The sequence below is a fragment of the Typha latifolia genome, chromosome 14, assembly GCF_019914945.1.
Source record: "Typha latifolia isolate L0001 chromosome 14, TyphaL0001v2, whole genome shotgun sequence".
NCBI classification, from domain to species: domain Eukaryota; kingdom Viridiplantae; phylum Streptophyta; class Magnoliopsida; order Poales; family Typhaceae; genus Typha; species Typha latifolia.
The window spans coordinates 1015052-1027975 of record NC_133099.1 but is presented as its reverse complement, the minus strand read 5'-3'; the positions used below and the strand labels follow the sequence as shown (position 1 = coordinate 1027975).

The 12924-nt window shown below is 36.4% G+C and overlaps 2 protein-coding genes across 2 annotated transcripts; both read right to left on the bottom strand.

The window, feature by feature from the left end:
• Positions 1-431: 431 nt before the first annotated feature.
• LOC140800771 (nicotinate N-methyltransferase 1-like) lies at positions 432-4260 on the bottom strand. The gene is made up of 3 exons (XM_073155609.1): positions 3482-4260; positions 1475-1539; positions 432-850 (listed from the first exon to the last, which is right to left on the bottom strand). Exons 1-3 carry the CDS (start codon positions 4182-4184, stop codon positions 551-553), a joined length of 1068 nt encoding a protein of 355 aa, XP_073011710.1. The 5' UTR covers positions 4185-4260; the 3' UTR covers positions 432-550.
• Positions 4261-5285: 1025 nt separating this feature from the next.
• On the bottom strand, positions 5286-8710 carry LOC140800772 (nicotinate N-methyltransferase 1-like). The gene is made up of 3 exons (XM_073155610.1): positions 7954-8710; positions 6112-6176; positions 5286-5789 (listed from the first exon to the last, which is right to left on the bottom strand). Exons 1-3 carry the CDS (start codon positions 8654-8656, stop codon positions 5490-5492), a joined length of 1068 nt encoding a protein of 355 aa, XP_073011711.1. The 5' UTR covers positions 8657-8710; the 3' UTR covers positions 5286-5489.
• Between the last annotated feature and the right edge of the window lie 4214 nt (positions 8711-12924).

Here is a 12924-nt window from a genome sequence, read left to right as displayed (position 1 = left end):
AATTGAATGACGAATTATGCTTCCATTTGAGATAGGTCATAAGGATTTGCGGAGCACCGGGCCCCCCGGAGCCAGATGGATCGTTCTGTCTCCATCCAGGTAATTATTGCTCTCAAACAAGAATATCATGAGCTGGTGGTCAACGAACATCTTCTCCATACAAGGAAAATTCTAACTAATCTCGAATTATAATTTTCTTTTAAGAAGTGGAGAAAAACCCATGTTTGTTTGTTTTTATCAGGTAGGTCTTGTCGGGGTGCTATTTGGTTATCCAAGCAGCAGTAGTGGGCATATAAAATGCGACTCGGCTTGTGCATGTACATCTGCATCCCAATATTCCATGTAGAGCACATGGTAAGGAGGGGCCCAACATCTATTAGTAGATTTGGTGTTTCGGTCACAATAAAAGTGCTGAAGGGTATTTTGGACACTTTCTTAGGAACCCTAAATTTGGGTCAATACCCAATAGGTGTGCCCTTTATTGCTATTGTTGCCTTTGTCGGAAAGGGTCAACGGTCTAGTTCTCTCGAACACTTGCCATCCTAAACTTTCACTTCTGGTACTCCAGTACAGTGTAGAAGGAGTCCAAATAGATTGCCCTGAAACTAGGGAAGCCAGCATTGAGGGCGAGTTGCCGGAATTCTTTCTCCGAGCGTTCTCTACCCTGAGTTCTGTAGATGGTCATAACGAAAATGTCGTTCTCAAGCAGCGCTCGTGTCCTTTGGCTGCTGTCGCTCTCCTCCGGCAAGACGGGCTCGCAGGCAATCACCTTCCCTCCTTCCGGCAGGGCCTTGTAACAGTTCTGTAATATTAGCGTGCACTCCTCGTCTGTCCATGTTGTTAGCACCCACTGCAGGAAGATCATCAAATCAAACAACAAGCTTGTTTTAAGTCTTATGCCCTTATGCCATGAGCGAAATATTTCACTGACTTCTAAAATTCTATTGTGGGTTTAGGTTCCAGGCCACGTCTGAATTTTGTTAGGTTCCTTCAGAGATAGTCTGACTCTTATATGAGCCAAAGCCATAAGTAGACAGTGTCTGGATTGGAGGATAAGTTCAAATCCTCCATAAAAGTAGTTAATCACACCTAAATCTGCCAAAATGAAAAACTGTTATGATGACACAAAAATATCAAACAAAAGCTGTTTAGGCAACAACTTCATCTGGCATCTTGGTTCATATTTTCATTAGAGAGGGCATACAAAGGATTAATTAAGATACTATTAAGTTTTCACTTCTCTTAAAAAGAATAGTAATTCTTAAATTTTAAATATACATCTAACGATGTTAGATAAAAGACGAAGACCATGGGAAAGTCCATTAGGATTCCTAATCTTGTGAAGAACCCTAATTGTAAGGCACTCACAAATGATCGAACTATATACAATAACAAAACATAGACGGCTCATCTACAGAGCAAGGAGACGGCAGTTAAACAGAAGCAATTTAGCTTAACAAGGTGAGTTGTTTACCTTCATGAATATGGCGTCACCTGACGGAATGGACTTGAACATGTCGCCACCAACATGAGTTACTCCTGCAACAGACGAAGAACCACAGCCAATAATGTTTGCTATCGAAAGAAGAACTTGAACAAGAAACATGTGCCTAGAAATTAACAACTTTTATTGTCTTGTAGATAAGCCAATCCTTCTAGTAGTGCTGAGCAATGCTCCAGCTCCTTTCCCTCATTCTGCGTACATGTGAGGGATTTAATTATAGGAGTTCTATGTTGAACCCAAGATCGATCAGTGCAGACTGTCTTTGTCGAAGAAGTGCTTTCTTAGTGAGAGAACTTTATGTTGACCGGGTGATGAAAGAAAGTAGAAGGTTATAGAGAAGGAATTCCAAAATCTTCTTAACATCACTGCTGTGCTGACGATAAATCTTGATTTCATATATAAACCTCATTTTATTATCTAAACAAAAAGATTACATCCAATAGCGAACATGATAATGTCTTGTATTGTATTCCCTAGAACTAAACTTATCATCCATAGAACAAATTTCCACCTTAAACTATCAAAGATATGAATGTAAATAAGGTTTCTTACATTAATTATTTTAAGAGAAATTTATATATAGCACCCTGCTTTATAACGTAATTGTGATTTACACCCTATATTTTTACTATTTGCAAATTAAGCCCTCTGATTTAGCGAATATATGCAGAAAACATCCTTAGTTAGATTTTAACTAATACCGTCAGAATATTCAATTAAGTAGAGATATTTTTCTTTAAAATGACTTTATTTTTAAAATAACTAAAATGCCATTAATATAACTTAGTTGATGATATTTTCGTAATTTTATTTTTAATTTAGGTAATTTAACTTAAAGATTTAGTTAAGTTTGACTAATTGATCTAACAGCAATGTGTTTTTATACATATTTATTAAATCATAGGGCTCGATTTACAAATAGTGAAAATATATGGTGTAAACTATAATTCATTAAAAGACAGAGTGTTATATGCAAATTTTTCTTATTTTAATTTCTCTGCGTGCCCTTGTCAAAACCAAAACAGATATCATGAAACCTAAATCTAAACAAAAAGGAACATTACATCAGGTCAGTATCTTAGCATCAAAAATCTCAAAAGTATCTAAAATGTATCTGAGAAGTATCCATAATATTAATTTTATTTTTTACAATATAAACATTTAAGAAATTATTGATATATATATATATATATATATATATATATATATATCTGACAGGTATCTTATCTGATATGGCATCCAATAAGGATATGATAGAGAGTATAAAAAAATATGCGTGATTGTAAGTGTTACATGTCTTATGTGAATTTGTGGAGATTCCAAACTCAAAGCAAAAGTTAGAACGGAAAAGCAACCAGCAGCTACTACTTGTTCTAAATACTAGCTCCACCTGCCCTTTATTTAGAACAAGATTTCGTGCTATTAATCTTCTATCCTACTCAAAGGGAGGCGTAAATTTAAAGTATTTAGAGTGTGTTCTGGATTACAAAGTGGAATTAATTAGTTCTTAGTCACACATGATCCTCGAGGGGCTTTCTCCTCACACATGATGCTCTCTGCTCTGCTCATACTTGTCTAGCGGCGTTACCCCATATCCCAGAACAAAGAAAAATTTTCAATTGTCGGTGAGTCCCAAAGCCACCAAAACTCACGAGATACCTCATGGATGTATGCCATGATAACTCTTTGCCTTATCCCCAAAAGTTACCATCAGATGCGGACAGAAGAGACCTCAACTTTGGAATCTGGTAGCATATTATATATGTAGGTTATATTATATTTGCAAACGAACACTTTCTTATCGTTTTCATCATATCACCACTTTTAATTACGGAAAAACCAAACTCCTTTTTTATTTTAGGTTTTGTTAAAGGCCATATACTTTTTGTGCATAATAAGAGTAAAACGTAGTGGGTGATATGCACCAAAGAAAACAATATTTTTTTTAAAAAAAAGAGTTAAGGAAGGCCAACATACCGGAAATGGCAGGTGCTTCGGCGACGACCTCCGGGAGATCGAAGTTAATCCCAACCCTGATCCCCTTCACCCTCTTCAGGATCATCTCCAAGCACGCCCCGGAGCTCCCTCCCACGTCCACGAGCGTCTCGATCCCGTCCAACCCTAAGCCGTACCCATCAAGGAACGCCTCCATGAACGGCTCAGATACCCCCGCCATCGCCCGCTGCATCAGTGCGTTCGCCTCGGTATCCGTGCCGTAATAGTCGTAGGCCGCGACCCCGCCGTTGGCCCGCCGAAACGGCTCTGGACCGGTGGGGTCGAGGACGGACTCGTGAAGCAGCGGCCACGCGCGGAGGAGCGCGTCCTGGTGGTGCTGGAGGACGTACTCGGCGTACGACCCGGACGTGCCGGCGTCGGAGCTGACTAGAGTTTCTCCAATCGGGGTGAGGGAGTAGCGGCGGGGAGAAGCGGGGGAGAGGTGCTCGGAGAAGACGCCGTGGGAAGCGAGGAGGCGGAGGAGGCGGTCGAGGAGGGAGGGATCGCCTGAGGAGGGGAGGAGATCTGCGGCGGAGACGGGGGAGTTGGAGCCGCCCGACCAGATCTTGGAGGGGACCCCGAGGCGGATCACTGCGAGGAGGGCCATGGGGACGGATATCATGTTCGCGAGCTCCATCGCCGCGAGGCGAGGCGAAGACGATGGTGGATTCTTTGGCGACGCCATTGATGGATTCGATCGGAGTCGGCGGAGGAATGGGTTAAGTTTTCTTAGTTTTGGTGGTGAGGCGATCGACTGAATTAGTCATCTCGCTGTTTAAATACGATGCTTATATTCCTATTAACTTTTATTTTAGAAATATATTCTTATATTTTAAAATAAGAGTATAATAATTAATTTTATACGATAGAAGTGAACAAAAAATATTTAAAAAATATATGTTTCATATTTTATAAGATAATGATAAATATTTTTGGTTTAATATAAAATAAATTAAAATATATGGTAAGAATAAATTGATAATTAGGCCAGAGTTTATTACATAATAAAGAAAAGTTATTTCGGAAATAAACCTGGCCTGGTTTAGAAATGGCTACTACAATGACCGAAACTTCACTAGCAGAGTGATAAATACAAATAGTGAGCATGCAAGGTCGTAACTGTAAATACACTTTATGTAGGGTTTAATATGCAAGTTTCCTGCAAACGTACACGTCCATCCAATCAGATATACTGCTAATTTCTGAAGCATTGCGAGTGGTCGCCTGCTTCAAGGTGGTTGTACAAGTGTTCTTTTCTTCCCCCTTATTCCTGGATAAGAGTCTTATTCTCAGATAAGTTGTTGCTTAGATTAGTTAGGGGTCCTGAAACTGGGTTTTGGGCCCATTCCAGCCCAATAGGCCCATAAAAAGCTATAGACTATTGATTCCAGAAGCATAAAGAATACCACCAGATCTATATCCATGGGCCTACAAACAAATGGATAAGAGAAAAAGGTGAAGTAGAAGAAAAGATAAGCATGAAACTAATTTATAAATAACACCCTAATCTTTTAGTTTATCATCTCTTGCATCCTATTTTACTTTATCTTACAAAGACTTAACGTAGATGATTTTTTTATGCATTCAAACCCTTCAAAAAATCTTTTTTTTTTTTTTATCTACATACCCCTCAAAACACAATTTTTATATGTATACAGTTTATAAATAACACCCTAATTCGTATTCATTTCTCATTACAGTTTTAAAGAAGTAAATATATAAATTAAAATACTCTTTGAGTTGTTTTGGTTTTACCATTAATCTATTATGAATAATGTGCGATCCCTGCTTAAATATGAGCTCAAACTTTATAAAATATTTATGTTCAAATACATATTTTATTTCCAACATAGTAAGTAAATAAACGTCCACAATGCTTCTTCAGCTTATTGCATCTGCATCTGCATCTGGACTGACGATATATACCAATAGGAACAGTGCAATAGTATTATAGTCTAGTTCTCTCGAAACACTTGCCATCCAGAAATTTTCACTTCTGGTACTCCAGTACTGTGTGGAAGGGGTCCAAATAGATGGCCCTAAAAGTAGGGAAGCCAGCATCGAGGCCGAGTTGCCGGAATTCTTTCTCCGAGCGTACCCTACCCTGAGTTTTGTAGATGGTCATAATGAAAACGTCGTGATCAAGCAGGGCTCGTGTCCTTTGGCTGCTGTCGCTCTCCTCCGGCAAGACTGGCTCGCAGACGATCATCTTCCCTCCTTCCGGCAGGGCCTTGTAACAGTTCTGTAATATTAGCGTGCACTCCTCGTCCGTCCATGCTACTAGCACCCACTGCATGAAGACCCAAATCAAAGCAAATCAAACGGCAAGCATGTTTACGTTCCAGGCCACGTCTGAATTTTTGTTACGTGCCTTCAAAGATAGCCTGGCAATGGTACGAGCCCAAGCCATACGTAAACAGTGTCTGGATTGGAGGAAAGATTAATAGTAGCTCTAACGATAAAAGACTTGAATGGTGCATCCCACAAATGATCGAACTGAATGAACCAAATATTCAAGTACAATAACAAAACATAGATGGCTCGTCTTCAGAACAAGGAGAATGGCAATTAGACAAAGGCTATTTAGCTAATTAATAAGGTGAGTTGTTTACCTTCATGAATATGGCGTCACCTGACGGAATGGACTTGAACATGTCACCACCAACATGAGTCACTCCTGCAACGGACCAAGAGCCAAAGCCAATAGTGTTTACTATCGAAAGAACAACTCGAATAAGAAACGTGTGTGTAGGAATTAACAAATACTATTGTAAATAAATCAATTCTTCTGGTCAGTGAGAGAGTACTTGATGTTGACCGGGTGATGAAAAAAAAAAAAAAAAGTTGTAACAAAGATTATAGAGGAAGGCTCTTGAAAGCTGTAGAGTTGAAAACTATACGGAGTTCTTAAATGAAAATGATAACATTGAGAGAGGGGGGAAAGCATGAAAAGTATGAAGGGATTATATTTAGAATATTAGAGGTCTGGGAGGCAACGAAAAGAAGAGAATGATCAGAGAGATAATCAGCCAAGAATACAAAACTAAAAAGGAGGTCCCGAGTGACTAAATGTTAAAAGGTATTGGAGGGAGAGGAGAATAGCCTCCCGGGAGTATTTACCTACTCCTGGTCAGTCCGATGGTACGGCTATTAGGATAAATGAGAACATGTTGGAGTTTTTGGACAGTGTAAAATTCTTTCATTCCATGGCTTTACATGTTAGAAGTATAGAAAAGGAAAAGTGTTTGAGTTTTTGCGGCCCGGCCGAGCCGGAAAGCCCGACCGATGCACTACTCTCATTTATAGCTCAATCTAGAATATATATATTTTTATATATATATATTTTCATAGTTTTTTTAGTTCCACCTTAGATATTTAATATAATCAATATATAAGTATGTTCACATAAAAAATAACTAAAATATTATTATATTTAATCTATTATGCTCCAGCCCAATTATCATCTCTATGCGGAGGGCATCTCGTCACCGTCCGCTATCTCAAATAGAGAAAAAAACAAATAAAATTCTAGGTGGGTCCTAAGGTCACCTAAAATCACGAGATACACATGGATGATAACTCTTTGGCCCTATCCACAAAAGTTGCCATCAGATGCAGATAGACTGCCCAGATGATCTCTTGGTTATCTGACAACATATTCTATTTTTTATGTTATCGTAGAAATTTTATTCCAACCGCTTAGCATGCAGCTGCGTATTGATGCATAATTACAGACGTTATTCTTCCAATTGAAAGCGATAGCGAGATAGGGGACAAATAATATTAATTGCAGAAGACGTCGGATAAAGAATAGAAAAATGTGAAGCAACTATTATCTATGCCCACGTAGTATAGTAAACAGTTTTATGTCGGAAAATAATAATAATAAGAATAAAAGAAAGTTTTTTTTTTGTGCAAATTACCCCCATACGTTTGTATTATTAGAGGAAACGTTTTTAAGTTTTGCAAATTGACTACTCTTTATATATTATTATATATATATTTGCAGAAAAACACTTTCTTATCGTTTTCATCAAATCAGACGCCTTTCCCTCAAAACTCCCTTTTTTATATATGTTTTGTTAAAGGCCATATACTTTTATGGTTCATCTACCTTATAGTGTCATTTAAGTGGTTTTACTCCAGAGAGAGAGAGAGAGAGAGAGAGAGAGAGGAAAATTTTGGATCTGAGAAGATTATTGACGAAAAAGAATTGTTTTAGCAAATGTATACGAAAAGAACAAGGTCAGTTTTTTTTTTTCTTTTTTTTTGGCCAAAGAAACCAACGAAGAGGAGATTGTTTTTTGTGCATAATAAGATTAAAACGCAGGTGGTGATATGAAAAAAACCAACGTAGGAGTTCCTTTTTGTGCATAATAAGATTAAAACGTAGGTGGTGATATGAAAGACCAACGTAGGAGTTCCTTTTTGTGCATAGTGAAAGACCAACTTACCGGGAATGGCAGGTGCTTCGGCGACGACCTCCGGGAGATCGAAATTAATCCCAACCCTAATACCCTTTACCCTCTTCAGGATCATCTCCAAGCACGCCCCGGAGCTCCCTCCCACGTCCACGAGCGTCTCGATCCCGTCAAATCCTAACACGTAACCGTCGAGGAACGCCTCCATGAACGGCTCGGATACCCCTGTCATCGCCCGTTGCATCAGGATGTTCGCCTCGGGATCCGTGCCATAGTAGTCGTACGCCGCGACCCCACCGTTGGCCCGCCGGAACGGCTCCGGACCGGCGGGGTCGAGGACGGACTCGTGAAGCAGCGGCCACGCGCGGAGGAGCGCGTCCTGATGGTGCTGGAGGACGTACTCGGCGTACGACCCGGACGTGCCGGCGTCGGAGCTGACTAGAGTTTCTCCAATCGGGGTGAGGGAGTAGCGGCGGGGGGAGGCGGGGGAGAGGTGCTCGGAGAAGACGCCGTGGGAGGCGAGCAGGCGGAGGAGGCGGTCTAGGAGGGAGGGGTTGCCGGAGGAGGGGAGGAGATCGGCGGCGGAGACGGGGGAGTTGGAGCCGCCCGACCAGATCTTGGAGGGGATCCCGAGGCGGATCACGGTGACGAGGGCCATGGGGACGGATATCATGTTCGCGAGCTCCATAGCCGCGAGGCGAGGCGAAGACGATGGTGAATTCTTCGGCGACGCCATTGATGGATTCGGTGGGAGGAGGAGGAGGAATGGGTTTAGTTTTATTAGATTTGACGGAGAGAGATGGTTGGTGGTGAGACGATCGAGTGAATTAGTAATCTCACTGTTTAGTTTGATGCTTATATTCCTACTTATTTAAAATATAAGACTTCTATAAAAGGAATATATTTATATGTTTATATTTAGGCAAATAATTTTAATTTAATAGTTATAATAAATAATTTTTTATATTCGGTACTAAAATTATTTTATGTAAAAAAAAGACATATTACTCAAGAAAATTTGATTATGTGTGACTAACTTTTAAATTACAAATTTTTTTCTTATTTTTTATTGAGATATGATTATAATAAATATGATTATGCATTAATTATAAAAATTATTATTTAATACTAAATAATTTAAATTCCATTCTTTGGATTCAATTTAAATATGATTCTCAATCTCTATTTGTTATTAAATTTAATTTAAATCAATCTTAAAGTAATGAGATATATATGTAAAATTAAAGACATAAAATTTAATAAAATTTCATCAAGTTAATTATAAAAAGACATTAATACCCTTATTTTGATAGTTAAAGATATTATGTCTTATACTTGGTAAAATATTAAGATAATATGATTCCTAAGGTAATATATTTATAAAACAATAATTGCTTATTGAACTAGTAATATTTTTTGAATTTTTTACATTCTTATTATACCCTTAGGATCTTAACTGTTAGATTTTCATCTAACCGATTGATAAATAATTAACTCTACGGTACGAAAAAAGCGCTCTTAATTTTATGATAGAATAAGAGTATAATAATTACAATTTTTTTTTCTCAAAAACTATGTGATATGTTTAAGGTTACATTTTTTTTCTTAATTTATATTTCTATTGCAAATTCTCTTTATTTCCATTGATGCGAAAACTCTTCCTTATTAGGTGAGAGTGAGTGTGAGAGAAGAGTTGCGACAATTCTATTAGCTCTTCATCTTCGTCTCCGTCCTCCTCGTTATCATTTTTTTTTAATTATAGTATATTTTTAATAATAAAATTATTTTTAATTCACTTCTTTTGTTAGGATAACTTATTTAATTTTCTAAAATTTAATCTCAAATAAGAGTATCTTCGAATTCGACCCTTTAAATAATTTTCATATGAACTCCAATTAATATTATTTTATATGTGTTGAAAATCTTACTCAATCCTCTATAACTTTATCACTAAATGGGTATCTTATAATTCAACTATTTCAAAGGTTTAAAATTTACTTACATTGCTACCTATATAATTCTACAAATACCTATGTATCATAAGTAATATAATTAACTTTTAAAAGATAAATTGATCAGATAATTTGCAATAGAAACATTAAATAAGAAGAAAATGCAACCTGAAACATATTTCATTTTTTAAGATAAAATTCTCATAATTACATTTGATATAATACAAAATAAAAAAAGGTTTTATTTTATAAAATAAAATAATACATTTTAATTTAATATAAAATAAAATTAAGATATATATCAAGGATAAATTAATAATTTTGTTAGTGTATTATTCAAGATGTAATTTCGTATTTATAATATATAATAGAATTATTATGATATTTTAGAATAAGTTGTTGTATTACATAGTAAGAAAAATTATTTAGAAAGAGTTACTACACTACTGAAACAGACTTCAGTGGGCACAGGGTGCTAAATACAAATAGTGATAATTTAAGGTCTTAACTGCAAGTGCACTTTATAATGGGTGTACATATCCGCCCAATCAGATCTTCTATGTATGTAACCAATTGGATGGTTTTATGACACTTCTTATCGGATAAGTGTTCTTTTCTTCCCCCTTATTCCTGGATAAGAGTCTTATTCTCAGATAGGTTGTCGCTAAGATTTGTTACAGGTCCTGAAACTGGCTTTTGGGCCTATTCTAGCCCATGAGGCCCATAAAAAGCTATAAACTATTTATATTAAAAGCATAAAAGAATCGCCCCAGATCTATCTATCCATGGGCCTGAAAATAAACCCAAATATGGATAAGATTAAAAGAGAGTAGGAACTAAAACATGTAAGGAAATTTATAAATTACACCCTAATCTTTAGGTTTATTATATAACTCTCGAAACAAAAACTCTTATATATTATTTTTCTATAAATATCAGTTAGAGTTAACTAACAGTTAAAAAGAATAAAATATTTCTATTATAGTTTTCGTGGAAAAAATTTAGTTGACTTTATTTGAAAAATAATATGGTGAGTATTTATAATAACATTCGTTCTGAGAGGTGCATAAACGATAAAAAAATTTATCTTTAGAGATACATACAAGCAAACAATAGATTTTTTAAGAGTATATATATATACAAAAAGAAAATTCTACAATAAATATTAAAAAAATAAATCAAAAGAGTACCTTCTTATTAATAATTAACCAGATTAACCATTGCGTGCTTGATTTCACTTTCTCTGTGTTCGTTTTTAGTTTTCTTTAGTACGTGGAGAAATATTGCTTCTATGTGCATTGAATCCAAGTAATCTAAAAGCTTAAATCCATAAGACATCCACTGTTATATGGAAGCGTTAGGAAGAAACCTTAAAGTACATGCAGAAAATAAACCAGAAGCAACCCTCATGCATGCATGCACGAAATCTTATAAAAAAATAATGTCACGAGAGTAGTAGGTTCTTTTATATATTTTTATCTGGTGTCTGACGTGGACCCTAAACCCCTAACCATGCAACGAATGAGGTGCAAAAGACAAAGATGCACCCCCACCTTCCAGTGTCCCCTGCTCACCAAATGCCATGGCCCCATGACAATTGGATCTATTTTTATTTTTTATTTAAGGGCTTCGATTAGATTTTTTGCAGACCCAGATGCACGAATTCCTGGTAATCGAGGTACTTATCCAATCTCGACTTTGCCAAGTACCTGGATTGTAAAAATCTCGTGTAACTAAGTTCTCTTAAAATTAAAAGACAATGACATGCTTATTATTTGTGAGTCTGTAGGGCATATGTCTGATGTGCTCTGAATGTTATGTTTACTGCAGTGGTAGTGTTGACAATCTAACCATAAGCAGCAGTGACATAGCTGAGGGGGTATGTCATGCTGCTAGGTTTTGGGTTTTTATTAGCTATGATTGTGTGTGTGTATTAATTTCCCTTGTTGATAAGATCAAAAGTTTGTAGCTTAGTTAGAGGACCACGAGGCAATGCATTCAATTCTTTGGTGTTATCACCTGTGAGCTATTAGGTAAGAGTAGGCCCTCTTGCTTCAAATTTTTGTTTTTATTTTATCTTTTTTGGCTTAATTTTAATTTTTTAATGGTGCAAATTATTCCTAAACTTTTTGAAATTAATTACCTTTGGCGAAGGGAAGTTAACTTTTGGATAACTTTGCCTTTAGTCTCATTCATTGGCTTAACTATCTTTTGTTCTTTTATACTTTGGCTCGATATTACTTTGCTTTCTTATACTATAAAAACGTATAAATTTTTTCTTAAAATTTTAAATATGCAAAACTTTAGATGTCGTATGCAATAAAATTATCTCTTAGTTCTATGTAGTCGGAGGGAACACCGCCACACCTCCTCCCGCTCTAAACCATTTTTTATGACCACCACCACCACTTAGTCTTCATCATTATCAAATCGTCCACCACCGCCAGCACTCGTCCTCCACTGCCTCCTCCTCCTTCGTCACTTCCAATCCATCGATAACACCTCTAATTCCAAACACTCCTCCATAACCACCACCGCTAACTTAGTCTTCTCGGAGAGTTGTTTTTCTTCTTCCTTTAGCTTGTGGAAGAAGACGAAGGTAAAATTATTAAAAAAAAAAAAAAAAAAAAATATATATATATATATATATATATTCATCTTTACAAGAGTAATGTACTCTATTTGAAAATAACATATTATTCATGTGTTTACTATATGACTTATATATCTCACGGGCAGACTAATAGATTAGTTTAATTATAAAATTTTCAAAGTCTAACGTATAATTTGTATGCTTTTATAACATAAGTAATAAAAATGTAATTAAATATTTTTCCATTGCTAATCTGAAAAGGCTTTCGCAAGATATGATTTTGGTCATATTACATTTTAGAAAAAATTATCACAATAGATGATTGTGATAATCTTTTATTATATGAATGATCTGCGAAAATCTTATAGTAATAACTTGTAGTTTTCAAAAGATACTTCCAAAAGCGATGTCCCAAAATTAATCTCTACTCGTGTTACAAATACGACCTACACCACATGA

What these genes read in the sequence shown, in the direction of transcription:
- LOC140800771 (XM_073155609.1), bottom strand. Translation starts at nt 4,184, where the DNA reads ATGGCGTCGCCAAAGAATCCACCATCGTCTTCGCCTCGCCTCGCGGCG. An exon ending in CGAAGCACCTGCCATTTCCG is followed by an intron (nt 1,540 to 3,481) that starts GTATGTTGGCCT and finishes CGTCTGTTGCAG; the next exon opens with GAGTAACTCATGTTGGTGGC. An exon ending in GTGACGCCATATTCATGAAG is followed by an intron (nt 851 to 1,474) that starts GTAAACAACTCA and finishes ATCTTCCTGCAG; the next exon opens with TGGGTGCTAACAACATGGAC.
- LOC140800772 (XM_073155610.1), bottom strand. Translation starts at nt 8,656, where the DNA reads ATGGCGTCGCCGAAGAATTCACCATCGTCTTCGCCTCGCCTCGCGGCT. An exon ending in CGAAGCACCTGCCATTCCCG is followed by an intron (nt 6,177 to 7,953) that starts GTAAGTTGGTCT and finishes GGTCCGTTGCAG; the next exon opens with GAGTGACTCATGTTGGTGGT. An exon ending in GTGACGCCATATTCATGAAG is followed by an intron (nt 5,790 to 6,111) that starts GTAAACAACTCA and finishes GTCTTCATGCAG; the next exon opens with TGGGTGCTAGTAGCATGGAC.